Below are 25,731 nucleotides of genomic sequence, written 5' to 3'. Positions count from 1 at the left end.
ACGCTTTAAACCAACAAAAAAAAGTTACGTTAAGCTTAGAGTTTGATTATAAAAGACAGAAATCTTAGAGACGGGCCTATTTAAAGAGGGACACGAGTGGCTCATAACTTGATTACTTGAAAAAACACTATTCAATTCATTAAATTAAACATAATATGAAAAGTGGATTTGCTGTAATAGCTGATCACAGATTACAGGCATTCTACACTCCCCGATTCATTTATTTTTCACATGGAAACTGCGGTAACTCATTTGCATACAGGAGTAAGTTCCAACAATTGCAGACATGAGAAGTTTCATGTATCAGGCTCAGCACACACCAGTGCTGAAGTGTTCTCACCCGTGAGAACAGCAGGTACAAACACACCACTGCAGCACTAACAGAGGCTCCTTCACAGAACCTTTGGGATGAAATCAGTACTAGAGACTCTTCACAGAAGAAGCCACCATTAGGACAATACACATGTTCTGTCACTGGCACAGTCCTGAGCCACTATTATCTGAGCTGCCACATGCAGCCTCCCAGTGTCACTACTCATGTTGCTGAAATATCAGTAAGAGAAAAAAAAAAAATCATCTTTACCTGCTCTTCGTGGTTTATGGCACAACCACACAAACGTGACACAGCAACAGTACAACAGCAGGAACGTGCAGCCCAGAGCAGGTAATTCCTTACACTTGTGTTAAGGAAAGATTCTTGTTCACTCACAGTGAAGAGGTGGATTTTATGTTCCTCACTCAGTCTCCATAATGCACAGACAGGTTCAAATTTCACACCTCTTGCTTTTCTCTGGTAAATCAAATATTGCCTGTCCTTTACCTCAGTGGCATTCCTCTCACCCAAACCATTTACCAATCCCATCAGGTACTTGTGTCTCACTGGAACCCATATTTATAACTAGTTTCCAAATTTCAATTCAAGATTTTAAAACTTGTCAGATTTGCTAACTCACCTTCTCTTTAACATCCTTTTCACTGCTGCATGAAACAACTTGTCTGCCAGGTTCTACGCACAGGCATAACGTGCTTACAGTTGAACTGCTTATTTTATAAAGAATTGCAATAATAAAGTAATTCTTCAGGTTACTGCAAACTTGCAGTTATTTTTCTGCCATTAGATTTTTGCAGTACACGGCCTAAGACGGACAAAGAAAATATCTCCTACTCCCCAAAACCTCTCAATAAGGACATAATTATTATAAAGAGATGAAGAAATTGAATTTATTGGGGTGACTCTGGAACTTGCACAGCAAAAAAAGTTCTAAGTAGCAGAACTACTATGTGACAAGGAAATACATCATGAAGGGCAGTAAGATAAAATTATGCTGAACACAGTATAAGATAAATTTCCTTAGGGAACAGCCTCATCATGACAGAGAGTTTTGTTCCTCTTCATGCACAGAACTGCAGGAACTCTTGAAACTATTTTCATGGCATTTCTCATCCTGTTCTCCACATCAAGATCATCTCGCAACCAAAAACACAAAATGCAGTCATGAGTGACCAAAGAACTGAGTGTTCATCATGCAGATAAACACATCCAATAATAAACTCTTGGAAGGGGATGCATGCTGAGGGAGCATGGCAGAAGTCAGAAATGCACAGGAGCCAACGTGAATGAGAGTTTCACCCTGGTCACCAGCTGCCAACAGGACAGAGATCCATTTCAGAGCAAAACTGGGCAGTAATATGAAAATAATGAAGCACAGCAAAGAAAAACATAAAACCTTAAGACAAATTTTGCATTTGTCCCTGGAGGGCAGAGGGTCACAAAAGCTCACCTAACACAAACGAGGTACTGAAATCAGTCAGCTATCTCAGCTGTCTGCACTTACTGAGCCGTCACACATCTGCTGTGCAATAAATCTCACCTTTATTTACCAAGTGTATTGTAGACAAGGTCCCTTAAAATCTGACTTGCAATGCAGTAACAAGGCTGATTGCAGAGGCACAAACTGTAATTAGACAAACTTTGTGAAATAACATCAGGTTATACAAAGACACAAGGAGGAAAAGATACTTTTTAAATAGAAGTTGGCAAGGGGGAGGTAGGCAAAAATAAAGCTTATGAACTGCTGCTTTCTCTCCTTGTGCTGATAAACACTGAAGTAATTCAAGTCTGTACTTGATGCAAAAACAAAAGCCCTTTAAAAACAGAAGCAAAACATACATATAAAAGCCCTGGCAGTCAATTCAGTGAGATGAATCCAAAGCCAAAGCCCATTTAAAAGAGGCTACTTGGATGCATGAGCTTCTGAGTGACAAGCGAGGCAAATGGAACTCGGTACCACATGGGTGTTTGATACTCCATCATCCCCATCACTCAACTACATTCAAATACTGCAGGCTCTTCTGTGTGTTTCAGAAAAATAAAGGGACTAATAACTGGATGATTTTAAAATATAATACATTTTAAACTATGGATTAATATATGGATGAAAACCTGGTTTAACATACCAGAGAAGAGCTGCAACAGAGAACTCCAGATGAAGGCACTAACGAAAAAGAGAAGATATTCCAATGACCTCTTGAATGCAATGTAGATTAATAATCTCTACATTTTAATTCTACATAAACACAACTCACTGAAGGTATGAATAGTTATATTTTCACATTTTACATGTATTGCAGAAGAGCTCAGTTGTGTGTTCAAACCAACCATGGCAAAACCAGCATGGTACAAGGACAAGACCATTTAAGCTCAGTCAAATCCCAGTTCTGTCTTCACACTTACTCTAAGCACTGTCAGTTAGTGAGCTGCCTCTCACCCCTACTTTGAATGTGATGATATTTAATATATTTGTCATGTTTAATGTCAGAATTCGTGTCAGGATATGAAAACTTGCACTAGCCTCAATAGTTACATTAAAAAGACACTACATTTTAAGTAGTGTTGAAAACCACTCTTGTTACCAATATCCACTTTTTTCTCTTTTCTTCAAGTTTCACCTTGTCTAATACCCATTTTTTTGATTCAATGACAAATTCAGTGCAGTGTAGATCTTCACAGATATATTTCCCACCAGGGATATGCTGACATCACAGTGATACTATGCAAGAGCTAGACAAGAAGAGCCACGTTAATTTCAAGCTCCATTAAATACAGGAAAGAAAGAATAAGAGGAGGGGGAAAAGTTATCTTTACTAACTTTAAAAGTAGCAGAGACAGGCAAAAAAATGATGGGTTTTACATTACAGTTACATATCACTGAGAGGTTTTAAGAAAAATAAATTCAAACCTTAAGGAACATTCTACTTAAGCAGAGAAATGGAAAATCTAAAGTAGAATATTTGCTGTATTCCACACACAAAAGAATGTGACAGGACAGACTGCTTGCTGCTAATCAGTTATCAACTGATAAAGTGAATCTCGGGTTACTTTGAGTCAACTGGTGTCTGGTAACAGTTCACTTTACAGATCCTCAAATAGGTCTTGAGGCAGATAAAATGATTCTTTCCCCTAAATGAGAGATCAGCACCATGGCAGCCTCTCCAGCACTAAAGTAAACCACAGATCGTTCCTGAGCTGCTGTGCCAGTTGCATTATGTGGTCCCACTCCCAAACAGAATGCAGGTCAATTCTGCAAGGAGTAACTCTTTTGAACATTGATTCTATTACCAGCTAATGCAGCAAAGTTCTTAGCTTGAATTAAGCCGAGTGTACATAAAGGACTGCCAAATCAATATGTAAGAGAATACAACTACCAAGACAGAGCTCTCATCCAGTCAGAACAGATCTCTCAGCTTCTAGAACAGTTTTGTAAGGAAAGGTTCCCAATTCAGGCCTCTCAGATAACATATGGCTCTCCCTATGCTCCAACTCTGCTTGCTGACAACACAGCCCAGGACACCAGAATAAACTGTAAAGTCATTATAGCATTTCACTCATTGCTCCATTGTCCAGCAGTTAACAACACTCTGGAGAAAGTGGCTCTAGGCAGCTCTATCTGCCCAAATCTAGAAAGGTTCTAACAATGGCTGTTTGCATGGTGAGGAAAAAAAATTATTTCTTTTTTATATAATGTTTTGAACAGGCCAGTGAAATGCATATGGGTCACCTTCAGACTGCCTTTCTCCTGGTGCCACTATACCTGATGGGTAATAAGAGGACATGTGTATCTCCTCACCTTGGTTACTGCTGCAGGCTACAAACATTTTACAAATACTTGGAGAACCATGGGAATACAAGTAATAAAAAACCCAACCCAGCATATTAAAGTAGTTCTCAGTCAAGTGAAATGGAAAGGTGTGGCTGATAAAAAAAAATAATAAAAAAGCCCTATATCTACCAGGAAAAAACCAAAAAGAAACCATCATTCCCTCATAAGAATTCATAGCTCATAAGATTTCATAGATCTGCAAATGAACAGGAAAAACTGTGGGTACTTGGTTTAATGTGGGAAACACAAGGTTTTAAACTCTTTGGTTTAAAACAAATCAGCTACCACTGGGAATCAAACTAAGAGCTGCAAGAGCATTTGTTAAGAAGAAGGATCCCCAGAGTCCATCCCAAAGGAAAACACTTTTATTTGCTCAACTCGAGGAGCAGTAATTCGGGAGAAGGGGACTCAGCAACTCACAAGAAGAAAACTTCCACTACCCGTCAGTAACATTTGCCTCTAAATTTGTTACACCAGTTACTGAAACAGAAAATCCTCAAATTAAAGGAGGAGAGTACAAGGTTTGCAAGCAATTTGCAACTCTGGTTTCACCTTAACTCTACAGATTAAGGCTTGAAACAAAAATGAGGCTATCACCTAACCTTTGTTTGGGGTTTAAAGCTCTGATGGCTTAAAATAAAGCTCAACAGATAGTCCAGCAAATCAAACAAAGCCATTTCACCCTGCTTACCTTCACACTACTCGCTGTCATTTCAGTTTAAAAGCTTTCAGCATTAAGCAAATAAAATCATTGACTTCACACAAAACTAAAGAGATGCTACAACTACTCTGACAAACAGCTTGGCTATGAGCAAACCTCTGACTGCTGATAAGCCTACAGAAAAAATAAATAACATAATCTTATTTTTTCCTTCATCAGCTTGTGCAGATCCATCTTCTTGCTCTACAACAGGGAATGAACACAATTAGGGAGAAAACTGCATTTACTGTTAAATCCATGTTAAAAAACAGAACTCCTGATGATTCAGATCCCACAACTTAAGAATTGCTATTCATCACCTCCAAGTTCACGGTGCAAGACTAATTCCTAACCTTTGGCCCAGAAACCAACAAGTGATTTAAAAAAAAAACACGGCACAGGATACAAAATAGGGATTAGCACCACTAGGAAGAAGAAGGTCTCCTATTATGTTCTTCAGCACCAGAGACATAAACTCAGTGGAACATTCCCAATCTGCCAAGTCCCACATATACAAGGCTCCACTGGGTACAGAGCTAAAACCTCACACCTGGGGATCTCTCACACCAAAGGTCATCTCTTCACACTGGGAGGAAAGAGAACATTACCTTCAACAGGTCTAAGGACTTTTTTAATCCTTAGTGGTTAAGAACTAATGAAGATTGCTCAGGTGTGAAACTGGAGACCTCCTGAACAATGAAGCTTGCAGTTGACTTTGACACTTCTCATGGGCTTTCAGGGAGAAGGCAGTTCCTACAGCACACGGCAAAGAAGAACATCCTTCCTCAGTCAGACAGCTCACTCAGGCAGCCAAAGCAGAGTACACAGCTGAAAAAGAGACCTGCTTCTTGAACCCTGAACTCCCCTTTCAAATGCTCCACAGGATTTATAATCCAGACATTTGGTGCACATGCTAAAAATGCTGAAGAAAAACAAGTTAAGATTCCCTCACTAATTTAAGCAATCCAAACACTGAGCCTGCAAAGGTGGCACAGCCTGCTGAGGTTCCTGGCCCGCTGGTTACAGTACAAAGCAAAACACCTAAGCAACACCTCCCTGTTCCTGGACAGGTACATGGGGCAAGGCCCTTGGGGAGCAAACGTGCCTCAACAGGCACAAGAGAAGTTCCACCAGCAGCTTACCCTGGAGACTGCAAGGTCGCTTTAGCAAGAACATGACACACTGATTTAGACCAGTGAACCACAATACCTGCTACTGAAAACATGACACGGCAGTTATCTGCTAAGTTATTTTAAGCTTTTTCTACTTTGAAAGTTAGGAGATGAAGCAAAGTAATTTCAGGTTTAAGTCTAAGAATTGATTATCTGTCAAAATATTACAAGGAACCACACACTGAAGTCACAAGTTCATGTGGAGAATGATACCTGACAAAAAGTCATCACCTATAAAAGCAAATGTTTCTTCATATCTGAAAGGATCAATTGGTCTGTAGAATCCATGTAAAGAGAGGATAATGGGAAAAACAAGAGAAGCTCTCAAGCAGGCAGAAATATGCCAGAACGCAGCTGCTGTCAGCGAGAGTGCACAGCCCCTGACAGGCAATTATTCTTTGATCTATTGGGTGAAGCACTGAACAAACAGTCTGAAATTCCACACAGAACCTTGTGCATATCACAACTGTGGTCACAATCACCAGTTTACTTTTATCGTCAAGAGCCTTTTCAGGGCAGTGATAGTAAGAACCATTCAGAATGAGACAGTTTTCCTCCAAGGCGAATAGTCCAGGAAGAGGGAATTTAATCATAAATTCAGTTGCCCTTCCAGCAATGAAACCATTACTTACCAACTCCTGGACACAAAGATGCATCTACATGTGTAATTGCTCGCTGATGAGGACAAAAGCTACATTCAGCACTGCAAAACAGGTTTTTCTCATCTGTAATTCTAAAGGAATAAGCGAAGTGTTTCAAGTGTGACCCTACAAAAAAATGGAAAAAGCTGACATGAAGGTCTAACACAAGCCTTTTTCAGGCTGCTTCCACTGTCTGCTCTGTAATTCCTGAATGGGGAGTAGTGGTGGCAAATTTAAGGACCTCTTCTAGAGTGTTACTTAATTAAGTGTGAGGTAATTTTCACATCAAAATATTCAAGGTAAAGTCCATGACCTCCAGAAACACAAGCTTTGCCATCAGGTTATTAAACAGATTCTAACTACGGCAAATTAAAAATCAGGAGTTACAAGTCAAAGTCCCAACAAGGAGACAGTCCACCCTCATTTGGGGTCACTTTACACACAGCTTGAGCCCTAAAACCTCACTCCAACTTTTAATCACAGTAACAATTTGAAGAGTCAGCGTTTGGATTTCTCCCTCTCCCTCTTCTCCCATTCCATTCTCCAGCATGACAGTTTTGTCTTTCCTTAGGCTTCACCACCAGCAACACAATTACACCACGGCAAGCCCCGTGCCTAGAACAGCTTGTACGAGTGCTGCACTTGAGTTTGGCCAAGATGCAGTGAGATGAGGCAAGTCACAGCCTCCCTCCTCCATGTGGATACAACAATGCACCGTGATGACAGCTCAAATCCTGGCATAGCCAAGGCTTCGGGAGCAAACACACTCTGAAAATCTTCACCAGAATCCCAGCGCCTACAAAGACACGTACATAATTACCTCTTGGTTCTGACTGAGGATTGAAATATATGTTCAGGAGACAGCTTTCCCACTATAAACCAGGCTTTAGAGCCATTCTGCTCGAAGCACTGGCTGTAAAGCAAACTGAACCGCGAGCTGGAGCTCGTAAAAGCTTATTCACAGAAAAGGTGTGTATTAAAACCGAATAGCACAGCACTAAAATGGTCTGCCAAGGCAGAACAGAGTGTAGGTACAGCAGGAGAACGGACCCTTTCTGCCCCCTGCAGTTCCCACTGCTCCCTGGATTTTTAAGACAGGCTTAGGAGGGATAGTAGTTATCATTCTAGAACCAGAACCATTTATGTCTGACTGGCACCAACAGCCAAGGCATTTTTACACCTACCTTCATCTGAACAACAGTTAAATTGCCCAGTGCCTTCCATAAAGATCAATTATATATATGGAATGTTTCCTGTGATAAACATATAATGTGACTGTCCTTGATCATGCAATAAAAAGAATATCACTTGCTAATAAACCTTTAATTTAGCCTCATCATTTTGATGATTAGGATTATGAGGAATCTTCACCAAAAGGTGCAGTCGCAGCTTGCTCCTAGAATATATATAGATACACATAATATATACATACATATAATATATGTGCATGTAAACTATTAAAGGACAAAGGACTGTTTTTCAGTTATATGGACTATCTAGGTAATTTTAATTTCTAGTTATTAGATTATAAATATGCCATCAAACAGAAAACACCATTTTTCTAATTTTATATGTAAAACTGTAAGGCATACATATGGACAGGGAATTTCAGTGAAATAAAATTCCATGGAAGAAGTTCTCATGTGCATATACATAAGGGGTGAATAAAGTATCATAACTATCAATTATAGACTTTCTTCAATCTTTATGAACATAGACAGGGAACTGAATCTACCCAAAATGTAGATATTGATCATGTACACCCACATATTTCAGGCGGGCTGGATTCAGAAACCTAACTGTTTTCATATTGGCAACCTGCTTAAAAAAAAAGGGGGGGAGGAAGGCATTTTTAGCGTGTATTAGGAAAACTGGTGTTTTCCCTGAGCTGACAGATAATTTTGAAACAATCCTGTTCTGCTTTATGAGGCTGGCTCTGCAAAGAGGAAGTGAGAACAGATTGATTACAATGGAATATTCTGTATTTCCAGCTGTTTTCTCAGGCAATGATGAGCACATCCCTACATTAGATTTCAGAAGGAAAAAGCTGTTGCAGCACACAAGAGGTATGCATGTTACACAGGATGCTCCATATTTAGAAAAAGGTAATGTTGCTAATGAAATTTTATTTTCATTCTTCCACATAGTACTTGCTTTATATTTGTCTGAGACATCTTCATACCTCACTTGCCATTTTTTTCTTCCACAGCACATATACGTTTTTTTCTCCATTTAAGCTGAAAGCACCACCTACTACACCCCAATTTGTATTTTAACATGCTGTAGACTACATAAACCCAGATTTTCACTAATACACTTCATAATATTGAGCTGTACGGAATTGTAAGATATTTAGAACAAGTCTGGCTATACTTTGCAGGGCTGTCAAGTAATTAAATACATTTAAAATGTATTTCTTCGCAGATTCCATTTTTCCTCTTTAGGTAAAAGAATTGGGAATTTGGATTATGCTGAGAACACGAACTGAACACAGAAAAATGGTGTGGCACCTCACCCTTAAAGTCCATCCTTCATGCTCTAGTTCTGTTACAAATAATAAGCTGAGCAGCTTAATGCAAAGCACAGGGATCAGAAAGTTTTCAATGGGTTGTTCCAACAAAAACACAATCCGTGCTGTCCCAAACCCCAAAGTTTTGCTCCGTGTAGCTGCTGCCTTCCCCCTCCTCAGTCACCAATGCGACGACTGACAGAAATCTGCCAAGTCACTTTGAAGTAAAAACTAGTTGATTCTAGAGAAAAACAGTAATTAGTTGCACAGCGCAGAGAGAAGCCCTCCAGAAACATGCGTAAGGATGTTATTGTAGGAGATAGGTGGGGAAAAGCACTCTTCCTGCTTTTTGCCTGGTTTACAGGGATTTTTCCCAGGCGCCAACAGCTCCCACAGCAAACCCCTCCTGCCCTTGCCTGTACTCCAGGCTGAGCCAGTTCCTTCCCCCCCGGCTCACCAGAACAGGAATCCCCTTTTCCAAGGGGATTATCAGCACGAGCAGTTTTTTGGGTTTTTTTGGTTTTTTTTTTAAGCAAAAGCACACATAGAACCGAGCGAGCCGCAGCCCCCGGCGCCGGGACCCGCTCCCAGCCATTGTGCTCCGCGCAGCCCCCCGGGCTCGGGCGCGGCCCCGCGGGGCTCCACAAAGCTCCGCCACAGGCCGGACGTGCCCGGTGCCCCGGGCCTCCCCTCCCCCCGGTATTCCGGGAAACCTCCGGGAGGAGGAGGAGGAGGAGGAGGAAGCGGCGGCGCTGCGGAACAGCCCCGCTGCGGAAAAGCCGCCGGGGCAGGTGGCAGGGAGGGAGGCCCCGCCGGGGCTGGTTCCCTCCTCCATCCCGGTGCCCCCCCTCGCCATCCCGGAGGCACCGAGCGCTTCCTCCTCCCTCCCACCAGGACCGCGTGCGGGAGCTCGGGCCCACCTGCCCCGTGGGGAGGGAAGGAGGGAGGGCTAGAGGGGGACCGGACCCGTCCCCTCCCCGAGGCGGCGGTGGGTAGGTCGGGGAGGGAGGGAAGGAGGGAGGGAAGGGAAGGGGGGTGGATGCGAGCCGCCCCCGGTACCTTGCGCTTCCTGGTCTCGGCCGAGCCGCTCCACACGAAGCACTGGTAAATCGCCCGCAGGTTCTGCTTCCAGTTCTCCACCTTGAAGCCGGTCACATGGCAGCACCCGGCCGCCGGCGGACTCATGTCAGACCCCCCCACATCAATCCGCCCGCACACGGGCCGGGCCGGCGGGCAGCGAGCCGGCCCCTTCCCCCGCCCCGCAGCACCGACACGGGCCGGGGCCCCCCCGCCCTCAGGGGCTCCGGCCCCTCACGCCGCCGCCGCCGGGGAGCCGCTGGCACATAGAGCCGGGGCTCCGCCACGGCCCCCCGGCTCCGAACAAAGCGCGGCGGGCGGGCAGCGCGCACTCCCTCCCGCCCTTCTCCCGCACACACAAAGATGGGGCGCTCTGAGGCGAGGAGAAGGAGGAGGCGGCGGCTGTAGCGGCCGCTGCCGCCCCCGGAGTGGCCGCCGCTCCCTTCTACCTCATAGAGGCCGCTGTAGAAGCGGCGGGCGGAGGGGAAGGGAGGGGATGGGGGCGCTGGCGGCGGCGACCCCGGCCGCGGTGCGAGCGGGCGTGTGTGGGGAAAGGGGCGAGTCCCCGCCCGCCGCCGCTCCGGCTTCCCCCGCCGGCGCCCGCACGGCTCTTGTCCCTTTAAACCGCCCCCCCGCCTCCTTCGCCGGCTCCTTCCTCCTCCGCCTCGCCCGCGCCCCCCCCGCCCGCCGCGAGCAATGGTCCGAGCCGCTCACTCAACCCAGCCCGCCCGGCCCGGAGTGGGATAGACCAACGGGGAAGGTGCGGGAGGAGCGCCCCCTCTGCCCCGCCGCTCCCTCCCTCGCGGGCGGCGGGGCAAAGGAGCGTGACAATTGGTCAGCCTATCTGTCAATCTACCCAATCTAGTGTCTCATTGGTTCCTTTCCCTTTCTTCTTTCCCCCTCCACCCTTCCTACCTAGCATTTCCCCCGCCGGAAAGAGGCGGGACATCCCGGACGATTGACAGGTTTTCTGGCCAACTGAGCTAAGAGGCGGGGTGATGTGGTGGGAGCGGCGGTATGATTGGTTAGGGTGGACATCAGTCACGTTGCAAGCGAAGAGCCGATTGGCGGTGGCCGCGATGGGGCGGTTCCTCCCAGAGCAGCCTGCGCTGCTGTCACATCCGCTGGTCCCGCTCTCGCCGTTCCCTCAGTGGTTTCCTGAGGGAAGAGGGATCTCCTGAGGGGAGCGGGATCGCCGGGCTCCCGGGAGAAGCTCCGCGCCACGCTCCGACGGGCCCCCAGGACCATATATGGTCCCTCCATACCGCCAGCCTGCATCCTGGTGTTTCCATAGGGAAGAAACAAAAGCGGTGTATAACCAGAACTGGTGTTATTTCAGCTTTTTCCTATACAAGGAAATGGGAAGACAGTGAAAAATGTTGAAATGTACATAGTTTACAGCTTGTATGCCACACACACTATAGGATTGGAGGCATACATATATATACATATACATAATGGAGTGAGGCAGGAGGGAAAAGATGGGAATTGTGCTGTGGTTTCTGAAGAGAGAGACTGGAGGTTTTGAACACTGTAACAAGGAAACAAGTGGTGAAATGCCACATTATTTCACCAATCCCATTTTTCAGTGTGTGCTAATCACATTCCTTGGGAGCGGTAACCTTGAAATCTTCACCTTGCAGATTTTTCATAGTGTCCAACTTCCTAACCTGCTGCTGCAGCTTGCAAGAAATAAATACAACAAATTGTGAAAATCACCCGAGGACTTTATTTCCTCCAGAGGTGCTGCTGCTTTAAAAGGAAAGCAAGGTGGGTAGTAGGAAACTTAGTTTATGATTTGTATATAGCTAGAAGGGTTGGTGGCAAAGTAGGGCTAAGAAAAGAGCTGGGTTTGTGTCCCCAGGCTGAGGCAGCAGCAGGACCTGCTGTCTGTGAAAAGTCCTGCGTGGGACACCTGTAATTGTTGCATCTCCTGGCTCACACTCCTTTCCAGCCTCTCCCAGAAATCCTCCTTCTGTGCAGTCTGGGGATTATGCTCCAGTGATAAACCTGGAATTGCCCCACAGGTGGAAAAAACCGTGCCAAGAGCCAGGAGAGGGCCCGATTATCCTGCTGTGTACACAAATTGCACTGAATGTTTCAGAAGATTATGAGTGGAATCTGGAGGGAGGCTGTACCCTCTCTCTGACCCTGTGTAATTATTAGACCTATTAAGTCATCACAGTGCAGCCTACACCTCTTGGGAAGGGAACAGCAATCCATGCTGCACATCCTTCCTGTGTTAACCCAACTTCCAGGAGAATTAACCAGTTTGCAAAAGCAGGAGTCAGAGAGAGCCAGGCCCTCCTCTGTGAAAACCACCTAAACATCCCTCAGAAAAGAGGCAAATTAAGGATTTCCAGCTCAAGGTGCATAGAAGGGAACAGGATGGGTGATTAGTGTACTAACAGCATCTAATAATTATTCTCTGAATATTTCCAATTAAACAAAGCCCCTGATATTGCTACAGTCTAAATACAAGCAGAAAGTTATTCTTATTCTGCACCAATCTACTGTTACTAATCTGGGGCTTTTCTCCATGGCTACCACATGAAAACAGGAGATAAAGATAAAAGAGAGAATTTCTGCCAATGAAATTTAAGTCCATCTCGCTGCAAAAACAGGATAGCAAAGAGACAATACATATGTTCAATGTCCTGCAGACAATTTTCACTGAGATTTCTATGCCACTCTGTCTTGCAAAGTCTCTGTGTTTAGTCCCTGTAGGGTGTGATGTCTTATGCAGAAATAACAAGAATTGTGAGTTTAAACAAGATTGTTTTAAGAAACAGCTACATTTTTTGGAAAAATAACTGTTCTTTCTCTCTGGCCACTTCCAGAACAATGAGCACAATTTCCTCCTGTCTTGGAGGTTTCTGGCCCTGCTGAGGATGTGAGGAGCCACAAAGAACCCACGTGGAGGACACCTATCCTGGACCACACCTGGTGAGACCCACTGTCACTGCCCAAAGGCAGCAGTGTAGGAATATAAAGATCAACTCCTAGGGGACATTTCCAAAGTACAGATGTTACCTTTCAAACATAAAGTTCCTCCAAGGTTTCCTTGGCACCTTACTCTCCATAAAAGGGGTTTATTTGGGTTAGAGATTCAGCTTGGGGTTGTTGTGGTAAATTGGAAGCAGAGTAAAACTCCGCTTTGGAACAGTGTGGAAAACAGTGGCTTTTGAGATTTTTCAAGGCCAGCTCATGATTTGGGGGGGCTTGAGGCAAAACTACACACATCATTAAACCCTTTGCTTTCTGTCTTGTGAAGACACCAGAATCTTTCCTATGAAGTATAAAAACTTCCAGCTCTACAAATACAAATCTTGATTGTTGCAGCCCACACACTAAAGGTGACACAACAGCACAGAGCAGCAGCCAAAACAAAATAGGAGTGGAAAATAGTGACAACATTTTGTCAGGTGGTAATTGTCAAATCAGGGCCTGCTTGCTGCACACACACACACAAACACAAACACATGAGTTTACAAGTTTGCTGTAATTTAATTTACTCTTGGGCATAGCTTGGGAATGTTTCTGGAATAAAACCTTTTGGTGCAGCAGATAGCTTGGGAAAAGATTTGCCTCTGGGGGAAGGAAACAGTTTCAATCCCTCCTGTGTCTCTTGGAAGAATTTTTAATTTTAAAGCATTGATGATTATGCTAATTAGTGCTTACCCTCAAATGCCAGTGGAATATAAATGTTGATAGTAGCTAAAACACACTGCAAATGTGCAGCAAAGTCTTCCTCCAGAGAGTCGTCTGCATTCCATGATAGCTCAGCTGGGGAGAAGCAGCATCTTCACATGGAAAAGCAAAGTAACTGCCTCTTCTATCCATGTCATCCCGAGGTGGCACTTGTAGACTCCTCTGGATAGCCATGAATCAACTGTTACCTCCTCACTTGGGCATGCTTTGCCATGAGATGTGTTAAAATGTCCAATTTAGTTCTCAGGTAAACAGGAACCTTTCCCTTCAGTTGTGTGTGAGCAGCATCAAGGATTTGGGTAGGATTCCCCCTGGATTACAGGTGGAGCTGGCCTGTGTTTGGACCTGCAGGAGGCTGAAGCCCCTGGCTCCACAAATGGATTTGAAGGGGGATGTTCAGGAGCTTTCCTCCTGCAAGCACAAGGGCTCTCTGTGCTAATAACCAATACAGAATACGTGGAGATTGCTCAGTACCTCTCCTGCATTTTTTCAGGCACTCTAAAAAATACGAGTTCTTCCACATTCTAAAAGGAAAGAACCTACAGAACAACTCTGCTTACCAAAACACACATAGAAAAAATATTTTAAAGCCTAAAAGGAACACTTATACCTCTGAAAAATTACCTTATTTTTAATCTTCAGGAATTTTCTTTTCCCCTGAGCTCAAGCCTTTTGTCATCCAAACATTGTAAACTTCCATCCAAGTAGTACTGCTGTTGCTTAATCCAAAGGCTTTAAAGCAGATGAGGTTGTATGTCTGGCTGCAGGGCTTAAAGCTCTGGAGATATCACAGGCAGAATCCACTGTGTGATTCTGCCTGAAGCTGATTGCTTCTGAATCCCTACAAAGTTCTGCTGAGTTACCTCAGACACCTCAAGGTCTGTAGGGAAACACTGGTACCTGTCCTTTATCTTGGGGATGGAATACTGACTTTGCTATAAAACCAAATGGACTGTAAAGCCCCAGCTATACCAGCATCTCTGAAAAGCCTTATTTTCATCCCAGTCCTCTGGTAATGGCACCTGGTAGGTGCCAGAACAGAGATTTCCACATGGCTCAGTCTTAGCATAGGACACAGAGCAGTTTCTTGAATCCACATTTAACATTCCATGATAAAGGATTGGTTCAGCTGAGTGGATCCTGCAGAAAGATGATTGTCACACCAAGGACTGCACAGATAGGTGGATTTCAGTGGGTCAAGCTGGCTTTGAATTTGGTAATCAACCCTTGACATTCTCTCTTGGAATCATGGCCCCCTGTACAGCAAATATAAAGGTACTGACAAAAATTCCTTGTCTTTGAGATCTTTTGCAGCCCTCTTCAAAGCAGTGCACAAAACTCCAAGGATTCATGGCCCATGGATTGGAAATAGTCCTAGAAAAACACAATGCCTATGCTTATTTTTCTGAAGATCACTCGTTAGATTTCCCGTCAGCACTGTCAGAGGGTGAAATCTTGGCCCCAGCTGAACTCAACAGGAATTTTGCCACTGACTTGAATGGAGCTAAAATGTCACTCCTGCTATTTGTCAAGCCAATTACATCCAGACAATACTTTAACATCTGGCTTCAAGTGAACACACAGAGCAGTTTGCTCCCTCAGTCTCTGAAGACAACATGGGACATTGGCTACCTCCATAAAAAATGAACCATTTGTTCTTGTCAAGCTGCTTGTAATGAAGAGGGGATCCATCCAGTGACACCCAGGAACCAAGTCCCTGTTCCTTAGCCTATAGTTTTTGGCAATAGCATCAATAGATTTTCTGTCACTTTCTGGGAAGAATGTCAAAAGCACCCATCTACTGTTGTAAGTCATTCTGTTGTAAAAACTTTGTTTAGAACAGCAGATCTGGCCTCATCTGTGGTTTCTCACAGACAAGGGGGGCTTTCACCCAGTTCATCTTTTGTTTCCTGAGGCACTGGAAGGTCTCTTGTTAGGTCACGGAGCAGCATTTCTGTCTACACCCTTCTCTGAGTATGGTGGTCAAAAGTAAGGCTGAAGGACAACTGATTATAGGAGAACAAATGGTGTGAGCTCATTTCTTGTTCTAAAAACCCACCTGAAACAAGGCAATGTTGATTTATTGCAAAATATAAAGGTTAGGTCAACCTCAAGTAGGGCACACCTTTTCCTGGTAGGAAAAAAAACCCCTATATATAAAATTATTTGATCACTGGTGATTAAAAATCTGTTTGAATGTGAAGAATCACAGGATCACAGAATAGTTTTGATTGGAAGAGACATTAAAGATTGTCCAATTCCAGCTCCATGCTGTGGGCACAGACACTTCCCACTAGACCAAGTTGCTTCAAGCCCCATCCAGCCTGGCCTTGAACACTTCCAGAGATGGGGCATTCATAACTTCTCTGGGCATCCACAGCTTCTCTGAGTCATTGGATGATGTCTGGAAGAAGAGGGATGTGCAAAGAGAGGGATCAGGTAGAGAGGGATCTGTTCCCAGCTCTAGTACTGGTGAGTTGCTGTACTGCTCACCTGTGCAAAACCAGCTTCCCTTGGTCTCCTTCCATCCCCTGGGATGCAAAACCAAACTCACTCACCAGCATCTGATGAGCCTTAATTCCCAGCACTTAAATAATTCGCTTCTCAAATGTACGAAAACAACTCTCATTTTCTGGATTAATGAAGGGAGCTGGGTTCCACTGAGCACGGCTATTACGGGGCTGCTAATGCAGTGTTTGATTCCATGGCTGCCACTGAGCACAGAGCGATCCAGGCCCCTGGGAGAGCAGCAGCTCAGGGAGAGAAACCTGCAGGGTTAAAGTGGGAGCCAGCAGGGGAAACCCTGGCACTGCTTTGTGGGTTTATGCAGAGGGAGGGATGGTTTTATTTCTGAGTCTCATCTGGGTTTATGATGGTTCCCCATATCCCAGATGAAGGCTGAACTCAGGGAGATCCTGAGGGTGGGTAGTTTGCTTTAATCACAGGCCAGGTAAAGGCAGCTTCTCAAGCAGGGTAACAAAAACGTGACACAAACAGAAACCTAAAACTTAGGTAGTCACACAGTGGCTTCTGCCCAGATTCTGTAGACAGAGCAGTAGAGAATGGCAAGGAGCTGGAAGGCTACAGTGGAACTGGAATGTTCTTGTCCTCTGTGTTCATTTGGCTGAGGAGTTGGTAGGAAAACTGGTTGCAAAAAGTCAATCTTGCCTCATTTTGGCAGGTACAGGCATCTAAACTCTTCAAAACAAGCTTCTGTTCTTTCTTTGGCACAGGGCTGGCAAGTCTGTTGTTCCCAAAAGGAAGGAGAGGGGGCTGAGGAAATGTCAGCCTGCAAAGGCTGCCTTGCTCTGCCCTGGGAGTTTTAAACTGAGTCCACTTTACATGGACAACTCAACACTGTTGGACTGTTCCTTTCCTCTCTCTGCATCGCTGCTTCCTTGCCTTGTACATGGAATAGGGAAGAGAAAATAACCACAAAATCAGGGAATTTGAGCTGTAACTGCTGCCACTCAGCAAAGTGATGCAGCTTCTCAGAGAACTGGAGATGAAAAGGCCTGGAGTGTTGATTTTCTCAAATCCTTCAGCTGTCAAAGAGCCCTTCAGAGTCATTCTCCCACTCCCCTTAGAACATCCAAAATAGTGATCTTGCAGCCCTAGATGTGGATTTGGGGCTAAATATCTTCTCACACTGAAGTTCTCCTCTAACAACTTGTCCTTCAGCACAGGGCATCTGTCACATCTATAAACCAAACCAAACCAAACCTATTTAGCTCTGTAAGAAAAGTCTGAAATTGCAATGGAAGCCCTGGGTTAATCAAGCACCTTGGTGAAAATATAGCAGGAGTTGAGAGGTTAACATGGAAATTCATGGAACTGTGATGGTTTATCCAGCAAAGTTTCTGCTTCATTCAGTGCCAGGCACCAGGAACCTGCTCAAGAAGCTCACCTTCCCAAATCAGGAGCACTTCCCTGGAGGTGGTCATTCAAAATTAAGCACCTTTGAAAATGCATGGATGCTGCTTCTCATGTCAGGGCTTGTTGGGCCACTGACTTGAGAGGAGTAATTTAGCTGAAGCAATCAGGAAATAATTATTACAGTGGAGAGTTAAAAGACAGTAATTAAACTGTATAAATAAATAACTGAAGAGACTAAAAAGTCCACCCAAAGCCTACTTTTGGAGCACTATTTAATGTAAATGAATCACTTAGTGGACAATACAACAATCATCTGTTCAGCTTCTATTCATTATCAAAAACAATACAGAAGGATTGGCAGGGAATAGTCGTGTGCCAGAGGGAGCCCTTTAGGAAATACCACAGAATCAGGACTGGCTTTTGTCTGTTCTTCTATTGTGTTCTGACAATGCTTTGCTAATGAACGTCATTAGAGTTGTCTTTTTATTTTTTTTTTATTTTTTCCCCCCAAAACCAGATCAGTGGTAATCTTGGCCTTCTAGAGTTGCTTGTTCCTGTTGGGAAGGCTTCCACACATTATGTATCAGTTTAGCCAGGGTCCAGGAGGCTGAGCATGTGTTGTCTCAGGCCCACTGGGAAATCCCACTGTAGGTGATGAGACAAAATCCTTTAATTTGGGCAAAAATCCATCAAGTTTTAAAGAAATCATCACGTGTCTGAAACAGGCAGTGCTTAGCGAGTTGTATACTCAGTAAATTTGTCTTTTGTTACTTTATTTGAAAGGACAATAACCTCATTCTGAGAAACAAGCTGCTTTTCCATAGGGAGTATTTACACTGATCATTCCCAGCATTATCATGGCAGTTATCTGCAGGAAGCTACAGGCTGAAGGGAATCCCCATCAGGAATCTGGGGAGCTAAACCCACCAGGCAGACACCTGTGCTAGAACAGAGGTAAGACAATATCAAACACTAAAATGCTGTGATTATGCCTCAGAACTGATGATCCCCTGGCATTCCCATCCCTTAGGAGTTACTGGTTTGGAATAGCTCCAAGTTCACACCTGAGGGTGCAGCAGGTACCCAGAGGGGTTCCCTTTTCTGACCTGGTTCCTTGGATCACTTCTGCATTGCTGCTGCAACTTTCAGCTCCTGCAGCGTTGCTGGTTGGAGCCCCGCAGCACAAAATCACTGTGACAGTCTGAGTTAAGAAAAAAGAGCAACAGTGATACACTTAAAAGAATAAACAGGCTTTTCTGCTGAGAAAATGCACGTGGAATAGCACCCGGATTTGACTTTCCAAGGCTGTCTCTGAGGTTGTTTTATTTTGTATTAAAGAAAATCTGAGTCTCAGCAGCAAATTTCTGCAGCCAGAGCTGACTTCTGCCAAATCCAGTGACAGTGGAGGATGTGGGTTTCTAGTTAACGCTATCTAGAATTTGAGATAGAAATGCAGACTTCATAAAATCTTGCTCCGAGCTCAGTCTTCCAAATAAAACAGAGATGGCACCAAACCCTCCAGGGCCTTGTGCTTGCAAAATCCCCACCAAGTTTGCTGCAAGCTTGGAGAGCAATTTAGGAGTTTTACTCACAAATGCCACTGAAGGTGGGACCTGAGGGTTGGCAGCCCCTCTGGGGGCTGTTTCTGATATTACTATTTCCAGCTTCTCCCTGTCCTTCAGCTGGAGATCACTGGGGCTGCAGGATGGGTGGCACGTCCTCTCCTCTCCGTGTCACCACAGCGCTCGGAATAGCAATGGAACCTGAAATAATTGCTGGATTAATACCCTGGGCTGTCTGTGGGGGATGCACAGCCCAGCTGCCCCCTCAGGGGCAGCACTGAGACCTCTGACAGCCAAAATCCACCCCCCTGGAACTGCTGCAGCTCTTTGGGAGGCACCATTGGTGTTACAGCTGCCTCCACACCGTTCTTGGTGCCTGGGAGGCCAAGCTGCCAGGTCGAGTGCTGAAAATGGGTGTTTATAGCACCCTAAAACTGCAGTCCTGAACTGCCGAGCTTCTGATAAGCAGCAGTTCATTTTGCAAGATAATCACCACCAATTTCACTAATTGACACGTTTTTATAGTAATCTCTGTTAAAAGACAGAATTTCTCAAGTATCTTTGTGGTAGGAAAAGAAAAGCTGATTATGTTAATGCTCAGTATATTAAAGGCATCATCCTAATTTTGGGAGAAAATAAAACCAGAATAATTACCCTCCTTTGTTTAATAAACTTCCCCTAAAATATATTTTTTTAAAAAATTATTCAGTAAAGTTCTGGTCCTCCCTGCTCTGGTAAAGAATTCTTTTTGTTAGTCCCTCGAGTGGATGCTTAAGTCAGGTCTCGCTGTAATTACACACCTCGCAGCAGTGCGGGAGACTTAATTAAGAGAGTCACTGGAGGTGTGTTTGTCAGACAGATACAACCCAGGCACCAGCACCAGCTGCAGTGGGCATGGTGGAGAAGAAAATTCAAGCTTGCAGAGGATTTTGAGATCCTTCTGCAAAAAAAAGCAGCGTGGACACACCCAGCAGTCTCTGTTCAAAGCCCCTCAATTCCATCATCAGGGAGTCTGTGGTTTTAAAAATCTCTCTGTACTCACCAGGAGACGCTCTGCCACACGGCAAGATTTCAGATTCTCTCCTCCCCTCCTCCCAAAAGTGTGACTCACCAGTTTCAAATGGTGACATTTCATTCCCAAACTATTCCGGGAGCAGCTGGCTCCATAGCACATGGGGATGTGGGGAGCAGGGAGGAGGGAAGGAAGAGCCAGCTTGCACACTGAAAACCACTCATTCTCTCCCCCACACAGGTATGTTGCTTTTAAATTTCAGAACCACGTAATTTGGGACACGCTGGCAAATTCCATCGGAGGAAAACAATAAAACAAGCACATTTCAGGGGGAAAACAAAAAACAATCTGCACGTCCCAGTGATGCAATTCCCTGTCAGCGAGGAGGGACTGGGAGATGGAATGGAGTGAGGAACTGCCCTGTCCCCCCTTCTCACGCCCCGTGCGAGCCCGAGCCCCGCAGTTCTGGGCGAATTTCTATGATGCAGGGTCAGGGTTTAGTCAGCACCAACATCCTGATAATGATGAACAAATGCATGTGCAGAGGGACGCTGAGACAGGGGAATACAGAGCAATAAATCCGTGTCAGCTCGCGGTGCCGAGAGGAGCTTTGTGTCACGCTGCAGTCCGGCATCGCCGTGTCCCTGCTGTGGGGACATCGCGTGTGAGGAGGAGCGGGATGCTGCGGGCACCGGCCTGGCCAGCACACACGTGCAGGCACAGAATCCCGGGATATTCGGAGCTGCGAGGGACCGCAAGGATCACCGAGCCCAACTCACACCCGGGCCCGTGACTGGTGCGGTGCCGGGGACAGGAGCGACATCTCGGGCTGTCGCTGTGAGCGTGGGCTCAGAGCACCCACCCAGCCCCAGCCCCATCCACCGGCGTTCGCCGAACCGCACGGGGCGGGAGCTGAGCGCGATGAACCCGGGATGCCCGCGGGCACTGCCACAGCAGCCTGGCACCGAGGCGCTGGGGACATCCAGGCTGCAGGGACCGTCCCCAGGGAGGCGACAGCCTCAGGGAAACGTGGCGGGGGCCCAGCCCCTGGTTCTCGCTGTGTGTGCCGGATTGGAGTGCCGGGAACAGGCTGTCACAGCCCAGCCCAGCCCCTGCATGTCTGCACAGGAAATGTTTGATTACAGCTTCATTCATCTCCTCTGCTGCCGTTGGAAAAGGGGACGCTCTTCCTGTGGCTTTCTCTGCCCGGCAGCAGCTTGGGACCCTGCGCTGGCCAGATCCAAGCCTAATTCCTATTTTTTTTCCTTGGGAGAGCTCCACTGAAAGCAGTGCTCGTTCAAGAAGACGAGGATGGCTCGCTGCTCGATTCAGGCATGCAGCAGCAATGACCTTGGCTAGGTAACCATCTCCTGAATACAAAGATAGATATAAAAGCAGCAATCACCTTTTTAAAAAACACCCAGTCTTCTGCTAAGGTAGGGAAAGGCGGTGGTTTGTTAAATAAATGCGTCTGTCAGGGCTGGATTTCTTTCCCAGCTTCCCTAAATGCCCTTCACCAGCAGTGAGGGGGAGGGGACCTGCTCTTTGAAGCCTTTTCCTTATGGGAATAGAAAACACGGAAAGAATTCAATTCTCTGCCACAGCCCAGCAGCACTGATCCACACTTCAAACCCCAAAGCCCGGGAGCCCGGCGGGCTGGTGGGCGCTTGGAGGCTGCAGTACCACAGATTAGCCTCGTTCGATATCCAGCATCATTAAGTGTCCCCCGTGGTGTTAAAGCACAGAAAAAGGGGCAGGAATGGAGACTGGGGAAGAAAAATTAGGAAATTCTGTGCAGAAAGAACTGCGGATATCCAAACCTTTGATCAAAGCACCATCTAGTGAAGAACGGGCTCCTTGCAGCTGGCAGCGCTCTGGGCAGCTGCACCAACATTTGCCTTTCACCCAGGTTTGCTGCTAAAAAACCCCAAATATCACCCAAATATGCACAGCCCGTGCTGGACCTGAACGAACAGGAATATGGCCCCAGAACTGTGCCCTGTCCTTAAATCTTTCTGAGTGGAAACGCGTTCCTTTCTTCCCCTCATCTCCCACCAGAGGACCTCACCCCCCTGAAACCCGCAGGGAACGAGGCACCACAGGAAGAGAGGGATTTCCATGTTGTAGTTTGGGAGCTAAGGAAAAGAAAAGGTGGGTGAGCGGTCCAAGGTCGTGCAGGAAGCCAGAGGCAGATCCGGGAATAGAGATCAGCCACCCTGGACCCAGGGATGCCTGAACAATAGCACAGCCTCTCCCTCGTTTGTCATTTAACTCCTTCCTGACCCACCAAAACCCAGAGAGGGGCGGGCTCTTCACTGCCCTGCAGATGTGCTTGGGGCTTTACAGCTCCTGGGGGCCCAGCCCTCAGCCCGTACCTGCTTTCCCCCTCCAAGCCAAGAAGTAAAGGCAGTAGGGAAGGACAGGGCTGGATTTCCTGAGAGCAGTGAAGCTGCAGGTAGGAAATACTTCTGTACAGTTGGCCTGAGCTGTCCCCTCATCAATTAAAACAACCACAATTAGCATCTTTTTATGGAAATGGTACCTCAGCTTTGCCATTTCTGTGTGTGACAAAACAGCATCTCTTCCCTGGAAGCATTCAGCTCCATCAAAATGATTGTGGAGTGTGGGGAGAGGAGATTGCTGCCTCTCCCTCTTCCCCAGCTTTTGGGTTATCCGCAAGGATTGGGGATTTGCAGCACGATCACACATCAGAAATGCAGTTTCACTAAGTCTACACTGTTCTCATCCTGAGCTTGGAAATGCTGCAGTGCAGGCTCTGGAGGAGACAGTAATTACAAACAAACCTTATAGAAAATAGCTGGGAAAGAAAAATAATACTCAGGTGGTGGAAAAAAACTGAACTGCAATGAACTGAACCTGCAGCAAAATTCTCCCAGAGACAAGAGCTGAGAGAAATAGTGACCAAGTATCCAGAAAGAGTTCTCTGAAAGGAGTTTGATGTCCTTGAGCCAGAGCCCAGTTCCAAACCAGAACTACATCTGAGGCAAAAGTTAAGATCATCTTCTTGGGTCACTGTCTCAAAAGGACACAGAAAATCTGCAAACAGCTGCAGGGACAAAGAATTGGAAAAGCCCTGAGCAGCCCTTATTTTTCTGTTTTCCATCCTAGGTCTGTTTTTTTCCCCCTATCACCCTAGAATGTTTTCATTGACTTCTATAAACCCAATTATTGGAGCAGGGAGGGGAGAATGAGAGTCTGTACCCTTGTAAGAGACACCGAGACAAGAAAATCTTTAACCCTGCCACAGCCTTCTGAACATTTACATCTTCCAGCCACAGGCACTGTGAAACTGGGAGCTCTCAGGTCAAACTGGTTCAAGGATGTTTTCCCTGGGGAAGGGGTTTGTTACCCTGTGGGGATTTCTGCTCAGACCTTTGCTCTTAGGGTAAGCAAGCAAAGCTTTTCTTACAGAAAGAAGCTACATCTTATACTCCTTGGAAAAAAAAAAGTGACAAACAAGAGCCCACAGGAACTAGGGCACAAAATTGCTGCCCTAGAGATTAGGGTTAAAAGGCTGCAGATCTGCACTCAGTGACTGCAGTAAAGCAGATGTCACCAAACACAAGTGCAAACTCAAATCCTTGAGTTTAGAGATTTTTTTTCCTTTTCTCCCCCCCTCAAAAAAGAGTTCCTGCACTGCAAGAAGGCAGTGATAGAACAGCAGGATGATTGTCAAGGAAGGGTTAACGTGCTAAAAGGATTCCAGCCCTTTGCAGTTGTGGCCTGACAAAATGAGAAAGAAAAGAGGAGAGATTTGAGTGCTAATAAAAACAACAAGCATAGTTTTAGATTATGCCAACATTTACCAGTTGGGGCTTGCACAGTCTGCAAACCAGTCCTAGATTTGGGGCAGAGTCTTCACTAATGGTTCTGAGAACAAAGGCATGTTGACATAAGTAAATCATCTAATCCCCATGCAGTGCGTGATGTGTCAATGAGCAGGTTTAAATCAGAGGTGAATTTGTTGCTAATGACATTAGATTAACCTAAGAAAATGGAATCTCAATCAAAGCAACAAAGTCAAGCTTTACTCCACTGACTTTCCCTCTCCAATTGCAGCTCCACTCTGACCCTTTGCTGTGTGACTTGCTGGGCACTTGGTTTCAATCAACTCTGCCAGCACCTGCCAGTCTGGGGACAGTCCATTCCTGTTAAAATAAACCCCTGAGAAACACCAGGGAAATGAGCAGAGCAGCTGGGGCAGATCTCTCAGGTAACTGCTGTCCTGTGCAACAAGCTGCAGCTCTTGCTGCCCTGCTTGGGTGGGAAAGAAGGACTGAAATGGCTTTTTCCAGCTCTGATTTTCAGAAGACTGAAACAACTACAGCTCCCAGTAAGGCTGCCATGACATAAACCATCTGCTGGGTTTTATTTTTCGAGTTCATTTGTGTAAACAAAATTATTGATTCTTCCATTTCATTACATATTGTCCCTGAAGTCAAAAAAGTGCATTATCATCCTTCCTTTCAGCTGGTAATTTTTAGGAAGATTTTGAATTATTTTCTCATCTCTTCCCTGAAATATTGATCCCTTACTAATGATGAAGCAGCACTGAAGCTTTGAATTAATTTCAGTGTTTTCCCTATTAGAAGAGAGGAGCAGAAAAAAGTTACCACAAAAATTGATGGTAAAACCATCTTTCAAAGAACTGCTGCAAAAATCTGTCCTTTATCCCAGTGATGCCCACAGGGAAAGACATCTAGGATTAACTGCCCTTGGAAACTTTTAAATATCTCTGGCTGCCTCTGTAAATGTGCCTTCTGCTGACAAAAACCTTCTCAAAGAGGTGGAGAAGCTCCCTCTGCCTTTCCTTCCTGAGGGCAGGAGTTCTGCCACGTTTGGACTTTGGGATCCCTGGAGCCAGGTTTGTGCCACACCCTGGCAACGCTCCATGGCCCTCAGCAGTGCCTGAAATCTGCACAACCTGCAGCACATTCAGGCCCCACTTCTGCACAGAGCTCGTGGAAAAGCAGAGGAATCAGCTTTTCCCCCACCATGGATTTAAAGATGCTCTGCAGAAATGCTTCTTTTCTCCTACAGGAGTTTTCTGTTGCTCCTCACAGTCACGCCTTGCACAGGGTCCTGTCCTGTGCCAGTGTCACTCTCAGGCACAGGGTGGGATTTTGGGGATGTTCCGTGCAGGACCTGCAGTGGGACCCGTGTGGGTCCCTTCCAACCGAGCATTTTTTCTGTGATCGTTTCTGATCTTCAGTTTTCATGTGGAGATATCAAAGAGGACAGAATTTAGGTCGGTGCAATCAGCAGTGAGCACGTAAAACAGTGACCACTG

General features: G+C 45.6%; 1 protein-coding gene and 1 long non-coding RNA gene across 5 annotated transcripts in view; one reads left to right on the top strand and one right to left on the bottom strand.

Moving 5' to 3' along the window:
- The window catches only part of USP22 (ubiquitin specific peptidase 22), an 89,454-nt gene extending 78,469 nt beyond the window's left edge, over nt 1-10,985 (bottom strand). For 2 of the 4 annotated variants that reach the window (XM_063414811.1, XM_063414812.1), the window contains exon 1: nt 10,242-10,985. In XM_063414811.1, the coding sequence (XP_063270881.1) occupies nt 10,242-10,367 (126 nt within the window). In that variant the 5' untranslated portion in view covers nt 10,368-10,985. Of the gene's footprint in view, nt 1-5,468; nt 5,683-6,664; nt 6,777-10,241 lie in introns of those variants that run through there. The other 2 variants (XM_063414813.1, XM_063414815.1) reach the window with 2 other exon arrangements.
- LOC134559734 (uncharacterized) lies at nt 8,659-19,149 on the top strand. Its single transcript, XR_010082576.1, has 4 exons — nt 8,659-10,174; nt 11,179-12,029; nt 13,100-13,205; nt 15,274-19,149. It is a non-coding gene; the product is annotated as an uncharacterized LOC134559734 (long non-coding RNA).
- The last annotated feature ends 6,582 nt before the right edge of the window (nt 19,150-25,731 follow it).

The sequence above is a fragment of the Prinia subflava genome, chromosome 17 (assembly GCF_021018805.1).
Source record: "Prinia subflava isolate CZ2003 ecotype Zambia chromosome 17, Cam_Psub_1.2, whole genome shotgun sequence".
In the NCBI taxonomy this organism is placed as follows: domain Eukaryota; kingdom Metazoa; phylum Chordata; class Aves; order Passeriformes; family Cisticolidae; genus Prinia; species Prinia subflava.
This window is presented reverse-complemented; position numbering and strand designations above follow the sequence as displayed.